The following is a 17,642-nucleotide window of genomic DNA, read 5'->3' on the forward strand; positions in this document are numbered from 1 at the left end:
TGTGTGTTTGTGTCTTTTTCTTGTTGGTGGATACTGCCTCCTGGTGGTGCACTCATTTCATTAACTCCTTCGTCTGTTGTTTTTCCTTGAGCAACTTTTAGAGAGGTGGCTGGCTGGGTTTGTTTCAGCCTTACGATCAAGACACCTGTGGTGCCTTTAAGACTAGCAGGTTTCTGTTAGTGTGATCTTTCCAGGACTAAGACTGTCCTACAGAGGAGGGGCACGATCCGTTCTCGATCATCCCAGAGTGCAGAACACGAAACAATGGGCTCAAGTTACAGGAAGCCAGATTTCAGTTGAATATCAGGAAAAATTTCCTGACTGTTAGAGCAGTATGACAGTGGAACCAGTTACCTCGGGAGTTGGTGAGTGTTCTTCACTGCTCCCCCTCCTTTTAAAAGGTAGGTAGGGCTGCAAAAGGCCAAGCCATCAAGTGAGTTGTATGCTTTACTGGAGACTATTTATTTATTACTGCAATTTATATAATACTCCATTAATGCCGGAGCACTTTTCTAGGCAGTTTTCAAACAGTTATGAGTAAATCAGAGTAACAAACAGTAAACACTGAATTACTGCTCAAATAGCAATAGCATAAAACATAATGTAAGACTAGAAAAGTCCAGGTCTCTGATACTCAAACTGTTACAAGGCACTACCCTGGATTCCAGTGATGAGGGAAATGTGCCTCCCATCTTAAATTAGACAGTAGAAATCTTGTAGGGATATGAGAAGAGAATGCAAATGTGTGCTTGTGGAAAGAGCCATGTCTGAGTACTCCTGGTCTGGTACTGAAAGCAACTGTGGGTGAAGTGGAGCCACCTTGTTCTGCAATTTTATTCCCTTTTCTTTTGACACCTGGTTCCAGTTGGTGGAAATCGGGTGCAAAACACAGTAGATCTTATAAGCAAATTTTGGAGCTATTTTCTTCTGCGTGCCCCGTGCCTGTGAGCTATGGAAAATCTATTCACAGCCTGCATCTTTTGCAGCCAAGGTGTCAATTGTTCCACTTCCTTTATCTTCAAGATGCCACTGTCATCATCCTCGGTTACCGGTCAGCTATACATTTTTAGCTGTTTGTGGAGGAATTTCCCCCCCCCTCGGCTGACAAGGGATCTGTGCCTATGACCCCTAGCAAGACAGACGGTCAGGCAAGAAATGAAGGTTTTCCCTAAAAGGCAAGGTATCAAAATGTTGTTTTGGGGGTCCATTGAGGAAGCTATAAAAAAAAGTACAGACAATTGAACTTGAAATGGTCCCTTCCAACTTGAACCATGGAAAATACACCCTTGTTAGTGTTCCCAGCATATAAAAATATAAAATCAGTCTCTCCACGTGACTTTTCACGATGAACAATTTCTTGCTCTCTGCCTCCACTTAAAATATATTTTGGTTTGGTGTGAGGCCATAGCCTTTGCTTCCAGAACACATGGTCAGGAAAGATTTCTGTAGGTAAACAAATCACTGCAATCTGTAAATAACCTCGATGGAATTTGACAATCAAACCACACCACTTGCAATTTATTATTTCTCTCCAGCATGCAAGAATTGTGGTTTTCTGGAAAAGTACTTCACCAGCACATTCTTTATTCCAAATCCCAGTGAACTAAGACCTCATGACTAAAGTCACATGCTCTCAATTAATGTTTGTTTGTTTCTCTCATGATGCTGTACCAATTTTCCAAACCCCTTAGCTATTTCTCATTGGAGGACACTCCTACCCTTCAGTCTTTAGTTTTTGGCCTTCTGCAAAGTTTAATCAATAAACCGGGATTGGGTTCAGAAGGTTTATCATGGTAAGGGCCAACCCTACCGTTAGACAGAAGCAGAGTTCAAGGCTGCAGGCGTGATCCTCTTCCTTATTTTGATCTTCACAGCAACACCTCTCTGATTAAGGCAAGCTGGGAAATGGTGGCAGGGTAAAGATCATCCAGTGAGTTTCAAGAATGATGAAGGATTTGAATTCTGGTCTCCCAAGTCCTTGTGAAACACTCTGTTACACTAACAGTTCCATCTTCTGTTTCTTCTCCACGTAGCACATCTGCAATGGCTCCCAAAATATATACATTAAGCAAGAGCTGGTCACAAAATCTTGCTATCAAAATGCCACAGTTAAAAATTTGTAATCTAGGGAAATAGAGTGAAATGGCATTCTAGTTAAACTTCATCAGGGGATGGCTGCTGCTAGATTTGGTTGCATCGGATGTCTCATGTCAGTGGCTGTGACTGTTGGTCTCCGTCATGTCATGTGGTTGTTCCTCCTGTTCTAGCTGGAAATCCCCCATCATTCACCCACAGCAAACTCAGGTTATGAGGAAAATATATTAGTAAGTCAAGATGACCTCAAGGCCAGCTGCCCATTGCATTTTTCTATAACTGTTCTAGATTTCACAAGATAAAGCCAATCTGATCCAAAATTGGGTTAGACAGTGTTGATTTGTCCAAGAATCAAATTCATTGTGAAAAGGATAATCATGAGATGTTGGTCTTTTTCTTGCAGCTTTGAGCAGTAAGAACAGTATAATTTAGATTTATAAAATGGGTACAAGTTGGGAGGGGGGAACTGAACTTTAAAAATTTATCAGTAGATCAGGATTTGATCCAAGCACAGTCTTCCATGGGTTGTTTTTGTCCTGAAACTTCCAGAACTGCTAGCCAGCAGAGGCAAAGGTGAAGAATCGTGGGAATTTTCCAGCGAATATCTGGAAGAACCTACCTTATCCACTTCTGCTTCAGAAATACACTTGCATGCTGGCTTACAAGAAATAAGGGCTACGTTCAAGAAACCAGAATAAGCATGCATCCTTTCCAGGGTGTGATGTTTTGGTATGAATTGGACTTTAGAAGAGAGAGATTCAATAGGCCACAAACTAGTCCAGATGACTGTTTTGCTTTCCTGTCCAAAACTGTTTGCATCTATCGGACATTTCTGAATTCTGCAAGAGCCCTGCAAGATTTGGGACCCAATAAAGACAGTGATGTTTTCACAACATGACAATAAGGGAAACAATGGCCTGCTGATGGTTCTGACTGCAGTTCGTATAAGGCAGGACCACTGGCCATCCTGGCTGGGGTGGATGGGAAGTGCTCTCTGATAACACAGCAGATCTGCTGGTCTGCCTCTTCATAAGCGTGCAGAGAGAGCTAGATCTTGGGATTCTGGGAGTTTCCATGCAAAAGAAAGCTATTTCTAAAACGTTAATGACTAAAACCCGTAATGCTTGTAAAACAGCTTTTGAAGGCTAGCACTTTATTAATAAGCACCTATGGCAGCTAATAATAATCATAGATTATTATTCCATCAAGTTTGTTTTTATGCACATAAACAAAAAGACCTACCACCACAAAGAAAATCTCTATCTATAAACTTCTCCCCACTTCTTTCCCGTTCCACACTGAAAGGTTCAGCTGCCTCCAGCTGGAAAACATGATGCCGGTTTTGCTAACGGGATCATGTGAGGATGTTGGCTCTCCTCCCGCAGCCCCCCTCCTCTGCCTCTTCTTGCTCCCCCCCACCCCACTTCCCGCCTTCCGCCACTGCTGTGCACTCTTTCTCCAAGTATTGGTTGGGCTGCAAATCTGAGCAAAGTTTGCCTGAGAAAAACAGCCCAGATTTTCCATCAGCCGCCAGACTTCCTTAAAACCAGCTCAGCATAAAAACAAACGACCATCAGGAGTTCGTCCCAATCGGTGGCAAAAAAAGCGTGCAGACTTCTTTTCTGTGCATCTGCCCTCTTCGGTTTGGCCACTGATTTTCGGACTCAGGTGAGTGACGGGGTTGCTGCTTCTCTTGAAGCATGCAGGGTTTTGACACACAGGGCCGGAGGAACTATTGGGCAACGGGGGAAACAAAATTCATGGAGTATGGCTCTTTCCTTCTTCTTCTTCTGGGTTGGGAAATGCTTCTTTGAGTTTGAACAGACCACTTCTCGGTCCACCGGAATTGCCACCCGTGAATGAGAAGGTTAATGGTCTTGACCGTGCTTGGGATCCCTGCACACAAGCGGGCCTTGAATGGGCCTCACCAGTTGTGGACTGGGCCCTGAGTGCATCCCAGTTTCTCAACATGTGAGCCAACAGCGGTTGAAAGTGCCACTTGGCACCGGACAGGCTCGCCGATGTTACAGTAAGAGGGTCACATCTGTGAGAGGTTTAAGGTACCATTTTTAAAAGCTCCGTTGTGCTATTCTGTAAGTGATTATGATTTGCCTGACATCTCCTAGCCGCCGTTCTTGAACCAGGGTGTGTGATCTGTCTCCTCTTTAGAGCACTGGAAACATCCTTTCTTTAAATGATTTTTACAGCCTTCTGGGACTTGTAGTTTAAAAAAAAACACACAAAGGAATATTTCCACATTCTGTTGAGAACAGAGATGGGAGTCAATCTATGCCCAAGGCATGAACTTCGGCAGAAACAGAGAAATCCACTGAATATCCACAGTGGAAGCTATGCTAACTAACGTCTAAAAATTGGTAAATTCAGTTTTTAAAGGAGAATTTTGGCTGGCTATGTATCCAGACTGATATTTTGCAGGAAACTATTGTGCTAATGGGAAGCAGCTGCAGGATGGCCTGTGGTTCTGCTTTGTGGGCTCCAGGAGGTGTAGCAATAACTGCTTTCTCCAGCAGGATTTAGGAAAGCTGGATTACAGGACACTTGGGTTGCTTGAACTCTAGCAGCTTAGAAGTCCTTCCCCCCCCCCCCCAAGGGTTTCACTTCAATGAGACCCACATCCCTCTTCCAGCCTCCAGAAAATAAGTACAGTAGTTCAGGAGTACCTGCAACTTGTGCATTTATTTTTCGACCAACTGCCCTTGAGCCAGTCAGTGGCTCTCGCCCTGCATCCAGGATTGTGGACAAGATAAAAGTAAGGAGGAAACCCATGACTACCCTTCTGTGTTCGTTGTAGGAAAGGTGTGATGTAAATGTCATGAATAATAAAGAAATAAGAACACTCTAGATATGCTCACTAGCAGTCTCTCTTTCCGTCTCTTTTTCTGCACCCTTGCTTTACTCACCTCATCTCTCTCTCTCTCTCTCTTTCTCTCTCTCTCTCAGCCGTTCCAGAATGTGGTGGGTCGCCCTCCTGCTCACGACACTCTTGCCCCTTACGAAGGCAGCCGCCTACCCAGATGAGATGCTGGACTCTCAGTGGGAGCTCTGGAAGAAGACGCACAAGAAGGAATATAATGGCAAGGTATAGCAGCAGCGGCTGGCCAGCCCTGTAGAAGGGGAGCGGGACTAAACTGGTTACACCCCCAAAGCAAAGGGTGGCCTGATCCATCTGAAGTGAGGAATGGCAATAGCCTGGTAACAGAGCCCCTACTTTCCCAGGTTTGGTTCCTGGGGACATAGATCTGGGAAAGATGAGTGATGGAAACATGGAAAAGATCTCTGCTATTCTATGTGGACAACAAAGAGTAAGAGGGACCGATGGCTTGTCTTCATATAAACCAGTCTCTATTCCTGTTTATACACCTGATTTATTCAAAACAGTGAGGGCTAGAACCTTACTCTGTTTTTAGGGGAAGGGCCATAAATCTGTATGTATAAATCTATAATGCCTTCAGAACCATTTTCTCATCTCTCTTCTATATCATCTTGTACCACCACGACTAGATAGGCGGGATATAAATTAAATAAATAAATAAATAAATAAATAAATAAATAAATAAATAAATAAATACCACTCTTTGTATAACCCACAGATGGAAGAGGTATCCAGAAGGCTCATATGGGAGAAAAACCTTAAATACATCAACACCCATAACCTGGAATTTTCTCTGGGGAGGCATACTTTTGAACTGGCCATGAACTACCTGGGAGATATGGTAGGTGGGATTGATTCGTTCATAGTCAAAGGAGCACGTTGGTGTTGTGCTGTTTTCTTTATAAGACAATGTAATTAATACAAAGGTGATCAAACTAAACCAGATGCTTAGCTCTGCTGGAAAAAGGATGATGGGTCTTTTAGGTTTCTGTCATCTGTTTCCTCCTGCATCCTCCCGCATCTATCCATCTCTGTCTTTCTCTTTCTTTTTGTTTTGCTTTCCAGACCAGTGAGGAGGTTGTACAAAAGATGATGGGGCTTAAAGTTCCACTATCACGTAAACCCAGTAACGACACCTTGTACATCCCGAACTGGGAAGAGCGGGCACCTGATGCTGTGGATTACAGAAAGAAAGGCTACGTCACTCCTGTCAAGAACCAGGTTATGCCTCTTTCGTTCTGGTTTCAGCTAGCCAGTGGCTCTTGTCATTTGCCAAAGCTGGGTTTGGGGGATACTGATGTGACATAACTTCCTGGCATCCAGATATTTGATGGTCAAAGTGTGCTTCTTAAGGAAGGAACACCAAATGGCCTGCTCCATGTTTGCAACAACCTTATGTTTAAGTACTTACCTGCTCACCGTAAGAGAGCTGAAGTTACATCCAGGCAAGGATATGGAATTCCAAGCAGGAGTGGACTGGTGGAGTAGAAATGGCTGTAGTGTTCCTCTTTTTTTTCACCCTAAAAACAAACAAATGAAAAAGTGAGGCAATAGAGGAAGAAAGCCTTATTCTCTGTAGCTAGCACAGAAGTGCAGTGAGATATCAGAGCCTTCCTTACATTTTTATGAATTATTGCTCCAAGCATCTCTGAGAAAGGACAGCCACACGTGTGTTATTCAGGAGATGTGAATAACCCAACCAACGCACACAAGAACAGGTTTTCATCTGAGCTGATGCTCCCTCTCTTCACAGGGCCAGTGTGGTTCCTGCTGGGCTTTCAGCTCTGTGGGTGCCTTAGAAGGGCAACTCAAGAAGAAGACCGGAAAGCTATTGAACCTCAGCCCGCAGAACCTGGTCGACTGTGTCACCGACAACGACGGCTGTGGAGGCGGCTATATGACCAAAGCCTTTGAGTATGTGAAGGAGAACCGAGGCATCGATTCCGATGATTCCTATCCCTACATTGGCCAGGTAAGGTGTCTTGCGCAAGCTGTTAAGTTGATGTATATCTTATAGCTCGTAGGCAAACATTATGGGCTTGCTTTATCACCCTTGAAGGGAGTTTCACAGCACAGGAGACAATCCCAATCATTCTTTGATATTATTTGCCAATGCCATAGTCTTCTAGGAAGTTCTGTGGTGCACCATGCATAGTTAAACAACACGATATTCTGGCACAAGTTGTGGTAATGCAGCCAACAACAGAAGGAGGATTGAGAAGATGGAGTGAAGTGTGGGGGGGAAACAGCAGGAGACGTGCCCTCATGTCTTGCTGGTGGGCTTCTGAATGAATGAAGCAATATTTGGGAGGCGAGGAAGTTATTTTTCAATAGCCATTGGAGCACCGGGTTCGAAGTCAAACGTGTTCTGAAGACATCGTCATCCATATCACATATTGTAGGATGAAAGCTGCATGTACAACCCGACCGGCAAGGCTGCCAAATGCCGTGGTTACCGAGAGATCCCTGAAGGCAACGAGAGGGCTCTGAAGAGAGCGATTGCACGGATAGGCCCTGTATCTGTGGGCATTGATGCCAGCCTGGCCTCCTTCCAGTTCTACAGCCGAGGTGAGTTCCTAAAGACCCTGGCTCTCCACTGGGATCATGGGAAGGATGTTGACTTTGCTTTGCCGGCACTAGAAACGAGAGAGGGGGAGATGTAGATGATATTCTTTAAAAAGTCCCAGAAAGTAAAGTCTCCTTCTGCATCCTATTTCAGCTCTTGCACCTCTTAGTGGCAGGAAAATTGCTGTAACAAGTCCGGGAAAGAGGAGCAGAAAAAGGCTAATGTTTTCCTCACGTAACAGTCTGCCTGTGTCCAGGCCCTGCCTGCCTGTCTTCAGTTCTGAGAAAGACAAGAGCTGACAGGCAGTACGATGTAATACAACTGAATTAAAGTCAGTTCCCTTTCTACTTTTTCCCAGGTGTATATTATGATGAGAACTGCAACGCTGATAATATCAACCATGCTGTCCTGGCCGTGGGCTACGGGACCCAAAAAGGCACCAAGCACTGGATCATCAAAAACAGGTAAAGCTCAGTGGCTTTCTAGCGATCTCCACACTTAGTGATTTATATGGGACACAGGTATTTCTAACATTTGTTGTTAAAAAAATATTTAAAGACTGACATTTATAAGCACCTGATAAACACAATAAACACAGTATGACAACTATGTGTTAAATCAACCTGAATATGTAGTACACATGAGAATCGCTTCTCTTTCTGATTCCAGAGTGTGCGAAGTTACTTTTAAAATGTAAATTGCCATGCAAATTACTCATTGTAGTTTTTAAAATGTGATCCCTTTTTATTCTTGCATTTTAAAAGCTACATATTTTTCTTGTTTTTCCATTATTTTCCATTGCTTTCAAAAAAACTAGGATGAGTAATGGTAAAAAATATATATTGAAAAATCCCTTTTAAAAGTAACTAAAAAATTAAGCCACCAAAGTCACTTCATTTTCTCTCTTTACTATTAAAATACAGCATCATTTTCCTCTAATTTTTAAATAAGTAACTACTTGCAGGTAGCTGCTACTTGTAACTCACAACTTCTGCTCTAGAGAGAAGAACCAATGCTTTGAACTGAGCCTAGAGGCAGTTAAGCCACAAATGCAGTTGAAGAAAAACTAAGTAATATTGTTAGTGTTTGGGATTTTGAACTGGTAACAGTTTTTCAACTTGAAGCATGTTAGCCCATGTAATAGAGACTCTAACCTTTCATTTCTCTCTCTCTCTCTCTCTCTTTCCTTTCTTCCATTCCACAGCTGGGGAGAAGAATGGGGTAATAAAGGTTATATCCTCATGGCCCGGAATATGAACAATGCTTGTGGAATCGCTAACTTGGCCAGCTTCCCAAAGATGTGACCCAATGAATGATGCTGCCAGACCAGAGGGCTGGCTCCATATATCAGCAAATGGCTGGATTCCTGAGCTGACTCACCAAGGACTTGAATGGCAGATATTTTGCATCACAAGCAGTTCTGATAGCAAATTAAAAGGCTTTCTTTTCTATTTTACACAAAATATTGTATTTCTCTTTCCTTTTTGTTCTTTTCCTTACCAAAAAGAAAAAGAAAAGAAAAGCTGTGGGAATTTTGGAAATTCTAGGATCCTCAATTTACAAGGCCACAACAAAGTGCAACATTTGTTTTAAAAGAGACAGTTCTGTTGTACCGTAGCAGTTAGCCATAATACATACTGTACGTTACAAAGTAGATTAAATGCATACTTCTCTCTGAGGACTGCCTAGAATATTTTGATGCCAGAGGCACAGTAGCAAATGATGACCTCTCTTAAGTTAAGGTGTGCAGTTGCCAAAAACAGACAAGCTGCAAGAGACAGATAATTCTTCACAGATCTTTCTTCATCTCTAGACATAAAACAGAATCATAACATATTACATTTGTCGCTATTTCAGAACATCAAACATCTTCTGCCTGGGGCAGCTGCCTAATTATGCCCCCCCCCCCGTTTTTACTGAACTATGTTCTTGGCTCTCAACATGGGACAGTCGGAGAAAAAGATTTAATGACTTTGATATCTTTTTGAGTCTTGAACCTCCAGAAAAGGAACAATTACATGCACGCATGAGAACATGTGCAGATAATATTTTCTAGTCCAGCACTTGCATCTGGGCCAAAACAGGAAGAGGTGAATAGAGCATGCTTCGCATAGCTCCCTTAGAGGGCTTTCAGAAAGAGAGTTTTAGAATGTATTCAAGAAGAACAAGTATATTGTAGCTGTGAAACACTTTTAACCATATTAATATCTTCTTTGTCCAGAATTTGCTGATAACAGAGTAGATGGCTCTTGAGTTCCAGCATTTATTGAGAGGAGATAAAACACCTCTCTGTTCACTATCTCAACATTATGTATTTAATATATATATATATATCTGCTGTTCCCTGTCACGTTGCACCTAAAGCAGAAAGCTCCAAATCTGTTAAAATTTCTCTAAAGAAAAGGGTTTGATCTACATGATCACTTCAATGTGTATTTTAGAAAGGCTCCCATTTTTTAAAAAAAATACACATACACCTGTACTAAAAGCTTGGTTGCTTTCACTTCTCTTTGTTGGTTTTGATTCTGACACGGGTGAAGCCAAGAGGAAGCAAAGAGAGAAGAGGTGAAAGGACAGTCAGGTAGAAAGACATAGAGAGTTCCTTAATCTTTAATAGTTCTGTAGAATAAAGCATTTTTGTGGGGGTAGTTATGCTTTTTACCACTCCATACATGTGCCCCCTCAAGGGGGGAAATAGTGAAGGATGTGCCATGGAAAACATTTCTGACTTTCAGCAGTTTTCCTACTCAGAACTGATTAAGCGACCCCTCTTTCTTGTGATGCTGTGGGACTCAGGAGCTTAAGTTTATTTTAAACTATTTGACTTGCAGATCTTGACCTGCAGTTTTCAGGGTTGCAGGCCAGAGCACTCTTACCTCTGATTTTGTAATAAGTACTGAGGAGGACAGCCCTTTTGCTAAAACTACTCTTAATTTCAGTTCTTCTTCCTGGTGGTTACTGGACAGCACCCAGCTGTCTTTGACCCAAAATTATACCATATTTTTTAGCATACCTAAGAGAAAACTTTTGCTGAGGCAGTAATCGAAAGCCCTTGAGTTTCTTCAGCTCAGCCACCTGGAAGTCTTTTGCAGGTGATGGCTTTGCTGAAATATCTGAATGTACTAATTCTAAACCAGCTTGTATTCCATGGCTCTTTTCACCTAGTCTGGGAGATATTTTGAATTTACAGCTGTTAGGGGTGGTGTTAGGAGTCAATTAAAAATAATTATTTGTTGTCACATACCTTGGAAATATTCCTTTTTTTTAATACACCCCCATAGTTCCTTGGGTACAAAATGAAGTAAGAGATCATTCGAATGTCCAGGAAACTTCTAGTAAGATCAGTGCAAAACATGGTCCTTAAGGGAGAACGATGCTGTATCTGAGGCACTCCCCAAAAGGCGGGGAATGAGTCGTCCTTTTGTCTCTGGGTGTATGTGCCAGGGATCAGGCAATACAGATCCAATACAGATTTAAAGGGATTAAAAAATCTGTAGCATGGAACCAGAACCCTCTGATCCCCAAGACACTGGCAATGTTGTAATGTACATCCAGAACAAAACAACCCCGTTTATCCTGGCCCAGTTCAACACACCCAGAGATCCACATTAGATTTTTTTTAAAAAGTTGGGCAACGTCTTTATTGCTTCAGTGACAAATACAAAAGAAGAGGAAAGGCTGGGAAAAGCAAGATTTCATGTCTTTCAGAGCTCTTAATCAAGGCAGGCATTACACCATTTGGGGTGAAGAAGTTTAAAATCCACCCTTGTCAAATGTTACATCCATGGCGGCTCTGGTTTCTCAGGGTTTCAGAATGAAGCCTGCAAGGTAGCCGAGCTGCCCTGAGGTGTGGTGTGATCAGGATGCAGTGGCGCTCAAGGAAGCCAACTGCCACCATGTGGGTACGGAGAAGCACCAAGGAACATGGCAGTCACCGTCATTGGTTAAGCTGGAGATTAAATTTAGGTAGCACACTAGGCAAAAGCAGGCCAAAAATTAAACCGCATGACGGTTTTGCCAAATGCTTCCAAAATGGGCATGTAAAATCACAAGCTCTTCTTTCTGTCTCAAGTATGTTTAATGCTCAGCTTGGTGGAGATTTCTGAAGCCTTTCCTTTGCTTTTCTCTCCTGTCCTGATACTGGCAGGCCAATAAAGGTACAGTATTTCCAAACTCTGTGGTTTGATTTTACTTAGGGACTGACGAGCTAAGATTTAAAAAAAAATATCCTAATAAGGCAATGCAAAGTTATTCTGGGATTTCATAATTAAATGAATGCATCAGATAAGGGCTGGCTATCCTGGTGGGTGGCAAGAAGTAACCTGTGGCTAACTTATTGCTCTAACTAAAGTATTTCATAACTTCCACTGACAAGGCCGGGAATGTGACAAATCAATCAACATTTTGTACCAAACACTTCAATCAGCCACGGTTGGAATGAAAGTGAAAATCACAACCAACTTCCTTGTTGAAGGGGAGGCTCATGTGACAGAGTGAAAAATTGAAAGTCATCGTTTTGCCATCAGGATGAGGCAGTGTTGAAGAGTTCCAGGACCCTGCACGCCGGGAAGGGTTTCCTGCACCTTCAAAAGAGTCAGATATTGGACTACTGCCTGCAAGAATTGTCAACTGAACAAGGTAAGAACAGACACCATCTCTTCTCTGTCTTGAAAGACAACAAGGAAGTACCCTTTTTTCTTGTTTCATAAAGAAAAGTAACATATATTTTCTTGTAGAAAAGTATATCTCAAAATAATGTTAGTGCTCAGTTAGAATTTTCAATTCTGAGGGGTTTAATTGCATATTTTTGAGTCATTTCACATCATCTCAAAGAAACCTGATTTTGCTGGCAAGCAGCTACCCAACAGGAAATCCCAGGAAATCCCAGCTAATTTCCAGCATAACCGTATGGTGCGCATGTTTCCTTTCCAAACTGCATAAGAATTCACATTTTAGATGCATACTTAAAAAAACTTCAGCCTAACCTATTGTAAACAGTGTCTTAACAACAGAAAGGAAATCTTTGAGAGAGGAAGCACCTCATATGTTACATTTTTAAGGAGACATAAGGTTTTGCCTTGCTGCATTTCAGAGTCTGCAATTACTCTTCATTGATGGGTAGAGTCTTGAAGCACGGCAGGGCAAGTGTGGCCTTCCAGCATTTCTTGCTATGGGTTATGCTAGCGAGGGGCTTATGGAAGCTGCATTCCACCAAAAACTGGACAATTGCGCTTCTCCCTCTCTTAAAACACAGTTCAGTGTAGTGGTCAGGGGCATGATTAGAACATGAAGTGTCATTGTTAGACCACAGTAACATACCTTGTGTATTTCAATATTTGTATCAGCAGGATGGAACTGTGGGCTTGGTATTTCCTGGGATGCATCACTGCAGCATCTGGACACTGGCAGAAGGACTCCACGCTAGACAGGCACTGGGAGATTTGGAAGGAAAAATATGGCAAGGAATACCAAAAAGAGGTACAAGCACTGTGCTCTGTTACATTGCCTACTGTTATAGCTACTTTAAGAGGGCTTTCAAGTTAAGGGAACTAATTAAAGAGTAGTTTTACCACTTTGACTCCTCGTGGCTGTGAGTATTCATGACCAAGCAGAGGTTCAAACTGAGGTCTCCTGAGCCCTCATTCATTACTAGCCACTAGAATCATATAATTGATTGACAGAGTTGGAAAGGGCCTCTAAGGCCATGAGTCCAACCTCGTATTCAATGCAGGAATCCAAATCAAAGCAGATCTGACAAAGATGGCTGTTTAGCTTTATCTTGAATGCCTGCAGCTCTGGAGTGCTGACCACCTGCCGAGGTAATTAGTTCCATTGTCATACTGCTGTAACCATTTTTCCTGATATTCAGCTGAAATCTGGCTTTCTGTAGTTTGAGCCCATTTTTACCTGTCCTGTACTCTGGGATAATGGAGAACTACACTGGGTGTCTAGTTTGGAGTGTAGAAATATTGTCACCTGTAAGGTCCATCATTATTCCAACAGGATTTTGGTCAGCATGTTATTAAACAGTGGAAATGCACATATAAAAAAAACATTTCCTCCCATCACCAGTGTATTCTGGGTTTTGCAATCTCAACTTCTGCTTTGATTTTCAGGAAGAGGAAGGACGCCGTCGCATGATTTGGGAAAAGAATCTACAGTTCATCATGTTGCACAACCTTGAACAGTCATTGGGTCTGCACTCTTATGAGCTTGGCATGAATCATTTGGGAGATATGGTTAGTTAATACAAATATTTTCTGTCTGTGGCAAATGACTGTAGATAATGTTGCCATGAATAAATATGCTGATGACTGAGATGATAGACAGGAATGAAGGAACTGTTTATATACACTATCTATCTATCTATCTATCTATCTATCATCTATCTATCTATCTATCTATCTATCTATCTATCTATCTATCTATCTATCTATCTATCTATCTATCTATCTATCTATCTATCTATCTATCTATCTATCTATCTATCTGTCTATCTATCTATCTATCTATCTATCTATCTATCTATCTATCTATCAAATACACACACACACACACACACACACACATTTTGCAGTCTGTTTGGGAAGAAAGGTCACAACTGTAAAATATTTTTCAACCTGCTTGAAAGTTTATGTTATTTACAAAGCTTCCTGAAACTAAGCAGCATCCCAATCCACTGCTGCACACAGTCCAGGAGGCTAAAAAGATGATATACTACTGTAATTGTGTCCATCTTCTTCATGTAGACCAGCGAGGAAGTAACTGCTTTGTTGACTGGACTGCGAATTCCTACCTCACAGAAACAAAATTCAACATTTTACAGGCCAAGTCTAGGGGTGGAAGTCCCTGATACTGTAGACTGGAGGGAGAAAGGATGTGTTACAGATGTTAAGAACCAGGTAAGAGGTGGAGAAAAAAGGATATTCTTTTTTGATATTCTTTTTTAAGAGACCATATGTTGTTACTGAATCTGACCTTCATATTTCAGGGGTCATGTGGTGCTTGCTGGGCCTTCAGTGCTGTTGGTGCCTTGGAAGGCCAGTTAAAACTCAAAACAGGAAAACTGGTGTCTCTTAGTCCACAGAACCTGGTCGACTGCTCCTCCATGTATGGAAACCGTGGATGTAATGGAGGTTACATGACTGCTGCCTTTCAATATATCATAGATAATAAAGGCATTGATTCAGATGCTTCCTACCCATACAAAGCTCAGGTGTGTATCATGTACAGTACTTTCAGCTTTGCATAAAACATTGCAGATAAAAATGTTTGTATTCTTCATGATTACTCACTATGGAGCAGAATTGACTAATGTTTTTTGGTTGCGATTTTGTACATGTTTTACTAGCAGTTAGACCTGCTGGACACTAAAAGAATTGCTGTAGAAAAATGGTGGCTAACATCAAAATCATCTGTTATCACCTGATAGTATTAGGAATACCAGCAGCAGTTTCCTAAAAGTACAACTATGATATTAAATAAGGTAAAGAGGGAAGACACAGCTTGCTTTTTTAAAATTGGTTTCTTTTAACCAAGGGAGCTTATTTCTAGGAAAACAGCATATGTATAATACCAATGTAATTATATTTTGGCTTTTTCCAGGTGGGTGAATGTCAATACAAAGCTGCTGAACGGGCTGCGACTTGCTCTAGATATATTAGGATTCCGGCCGGAGATGAAGTTTCCTTGATGAATGCTGTAGCCAATGTTGGTCCCATATCAGTTGCCATAGATGCAAGCCAACCATCATTCTTTCTTTTTAAGAAAGGTGGGTTCTTTCAGATAATGCATATGCCCCCAAAAAGAGCAGAAAGTATTTTGGCATATTGTATGCTGTTCAATCATCTCTTGTCCTAAGTCCTAGTATTATTTGGGAAGTTTTGCACAATAACCATCTCCTGAAAGCCATGTGTAACAGGTTTCTGAGCCGAAGGAGCAATTTTCTATTATATGAATGAAGATGGAATTGACATGATTATCCCTTAGTACGTCATACATTAAACTTCTTACAGAGCCATTATTTTCAGTTTCAAAAACAGTGTCTACCTCGTCTAGATCTAGCTGTCTCTCTCTCTCTCTTAACAAAACTAATTTACAAACTTGCATTTGATTCATTCATGTGCCACGTATTTATACAAACCTGGAAGGTCATTCTAATAACCCATTTTTCATTTAGGGGTGTATGATGATCCAAAGTGTTCTTCTGAACATATAAATCATGGAGTCATTGTAGTTGGATATGGGAAAGAGAATGGGATAGACTACTGGCTTGTGAAGAACAGGTAAGACTTTGTTCAATCTGCCAAGCCAAGATATACATCAGTGTCCACTATATCAATACTGAGACACTTTGGTTTTATGCCTCTGCTTGGAAATGGACATACGGAGGGGATAGCACCCCATGACCTGGGATAATTAATAGGACTTCTATTAGGGAAGTTTTAATTAGCGTCTCTTGATTTGGGATGTATCAAAAATAGTAATTTTGTCTCTTCAAGTTACATCTAAATTGTCCAGAATCAGTATGTTCTTTACATGTTGTAACATACATTTCTGGTTGCACCAATGCTGTGACTCAGTACAGTGCATGGCATCATCCTGTATCCCTACATTCCTAATGCTGTGTGCACCTACTAATGCTACATATTTATGGAACTCTATATTTATTTGTTTCTATGTTTCTATTTTTTTTATCCTTTCCTCAACCAGGATTGATTCCCAAAGTAGTTTCCAGCAATTAAAAGTTGTTACAAAAAGATATTATTGCTGCCTTTGTATACAATCTGTTTTGGCCCTTGGCAAATTTGTGACCGTTGGATAAATAACATAACTTCTTTCGTGGAATTTCCAAACCCTCACATGGTCATTTATCCAAAATATTAAAATATGTAAAAATTACGGTTTTCTTCCATTAAGCTAAAATTATTGTGTTAAAGCCAGCATAATAATCACAGCATTTTTTAGTTCCAAAGGTGACTCTAGAGAAGTGGCTCCTACAGGTATTAAATTGTACCATCCATATAAGAAATTGCAAAAAATGCTAGTTTTTAACCCATACTGGTTGAAATTCCATGCACGTATTCTGTGTTTTTCCTCCTTAATGTAGTGCTTGTGGAAAGAAAAGACAAAACAAGAGGTAGGAAACATAGGAGAGCTGGAAGTGGAAGAAGTGGACCTCAGGAACGTTTTTTAAAATGAAACCAGGCAGTTGCATAATAAAAACTGGTCTAGAAATACCCTTAGTTCATTGTTGAACCTATCTAGAGTGCTGCAGAGGGAATGTCCTCTTCATAATGCATATACAGTACTAATTATCATCCTAATTATTTTCTTCATTATCTCCACAGTTGGGGTATATATTTCGGTGACCAAGGCTACATTAAGATTGCAAGGAACCACGGCAATCGTTGTGGCATTGCCAACCAATGCTCTTATCCACAAATTTAGAGTGAATTTCCCTGTTTGAAATGGATTTTTCTCTTCGTTGAAGAAATAGCCCATTAAGGCAACTAATCTTAGGCTTTTCCACCCCAAAATCAAACTGCTCTGTTTAAGAAGAATGATTAGTCTCTGAGGGCAGGATCTTCCTGTCAGCTCCGCCAGGTAGATCTGAGGAAAAGCAGCCAAAATGATGGTTTATCCTGCTTTAGCTTGGTCTTTGCTCACCCTCCCAGGGGTGCTGTGAGGCTTAATCAGTTAATAATGTAATGTCTGTAAATTCTGCTCTGAACAACTGAAGCTTTATGTAATTGCGGAGTATTATCATTGCTGCCACCTCGAAGCCTCTTAGAAGAAAAGGGGGGAAAGTCAACAGAAAATTGTCTTCCTGAAGTTTACAGTTATGGAACTGTGAAATAAACTCATTTATACAAGGTGGTGATTGTGTGTGTGTGTTTTTTTTTTTTAAATAACAACAACAATAATAAAGAAAACAGCAATATGATGAATTTGCACATATTGGAAGGAATGTTTTCCAAGGATATTATGTGTGAGGCCTCAGCTGGCCAGCTTTCTGGAAAGCCAGAAAAGATTTACCAGGCAGATTTCTGCCTGCTAGGCCATTATAAAAAGGCACAGAACGGTTGG

The 17,642-nt window shown here is 41.3% G+C and overlaps 2 protein-coding genes across 3 annotated transcripts; both read left to right on the forward strand.

Moving 5' to 3' along the window:
* Positions 1-3,493: 3,493 nt before the first annotated feature.
* CTSK (cathepsin K) lies at positions 3,494-9,016 on the forward strand. Its single transcript, XM_020798154.3, has 8 exons — positions 3,494-3,762; positions 5,056-5,194; positions 5,706-5,828; positions 6,053-6,208; positions 6,741-6,959; positions 7,390-7,555; positions 7,912-8,017; positions 8,758-9,016. The coding sequence occupies exons 2-8, from the start codon at positions 5,066-5,068 to the stop codon at positions 8,855-8,857; spliced, it is 999 nt and encodes a 332-aa protein (XP_020653813.3). The 5' UTR covers positions 3,494-3,762; positions 5,056-5,065; the 3' UTR covers positions 8,858-9,016.
* Positions 9,017-12,013: 2,997 nt separating this feature from the next.
* Positions 12,014-17,432, forward strand: CTSS (cathepsin S). 2 transcript variants are annotated; one of them, XM_020798152.3, is made up of 8 exons: positions 12,014-12,191; positions 12,902-13,031; positions 13,670-13,792; positions 14,303-14,455; positions 14,545-14,769; positions 15,159-15,324; positions 15,733-15,838; positions 16,904-17,432. In XM_020798152.3, the coding sequence occupies exons 2-8, from the start codon at positions 12,903-12,905 to the stop codon at positions 17,001-17,003; spliced, it is 1,002 nt and encodes a 333-aa protein (XP_020653811.3). In that variant the 5' UTR covers positions 12,014-12,191; position 12,902; the 3' UTR covers positions 17,004-17,432. The 2 variants fall into 2 exon arrangements, with proteins under 2 accessions (XP_020653811.3, XP_020653812.3); XM_020798153.3 differs by having other exon boundaries at positions 12,018-12,191; positions 12,899-13,031.
* The last annotated feature ends 210 nt before the right edge of the window (positions 17,433-17,642 follow it).

This window comes from Pogona vitticeps, chromosome 15 (genome assembly GCF_051106095.1).
Source record: "Pogona vitticeps strain Pit_001003342236 chromosome 15, PviZW2.1, whole genome shotgun sequence".
Classification (NCBI taxonomy): domain Eukaryota; kingdom Metazoa; phylum Chordata; class Lepidosauria; order Squamata; family Agamidae; genus Pogona; species Pogona vitticeps.

Excerpts from the sequence above, each read along its gene's own strand:
- CTSK (XM_020798154.3), top strand. The coding sequence starts at position 5,066 with ATGTGGTGGGTCGCCCTCCTGCTCACGACACTCTTGCCCCTTACGAAG. Across the intron at positions 6,209-6,740 it reads TCACTCCTGTCAAGAACCAG|GGCCAGTGTGGTTCCTGCTG; the intron begins GTTATGCCTCTT and ends CTCTCTTCACAG. Across the intron at positions 8,018-8,757 it reads CACTGGATCATCAAAAACAG|CTGGGGAGAAGAATGGGGTA; the intron begins GTAAAGCTCAGT and ends TCCATTCCACAG.
- CTSS (XM_020798152.3), top strand. The coding sequence starts at position 12,903 with ATGGAACTGTGGGCTTGGTATTTCCTGGGATGCATCACTGCAGCATCT. Across the intron at positions 13,032-13,669 it reads GCAAGGAATACCAAAAAGAG|GAAGAGGAAGGACGCCGTCG; the intron begins GTACAAGCACTG and ends TTTGATTTTCAG. Across the intron at positions 14,456-14,544 it reads TTACAGATGTTAAGAACCAG|GGGTCATGTGGTGCTTGCTG; the intron begins GTAAGAGGTGGA and ends TTCATATTTCAG.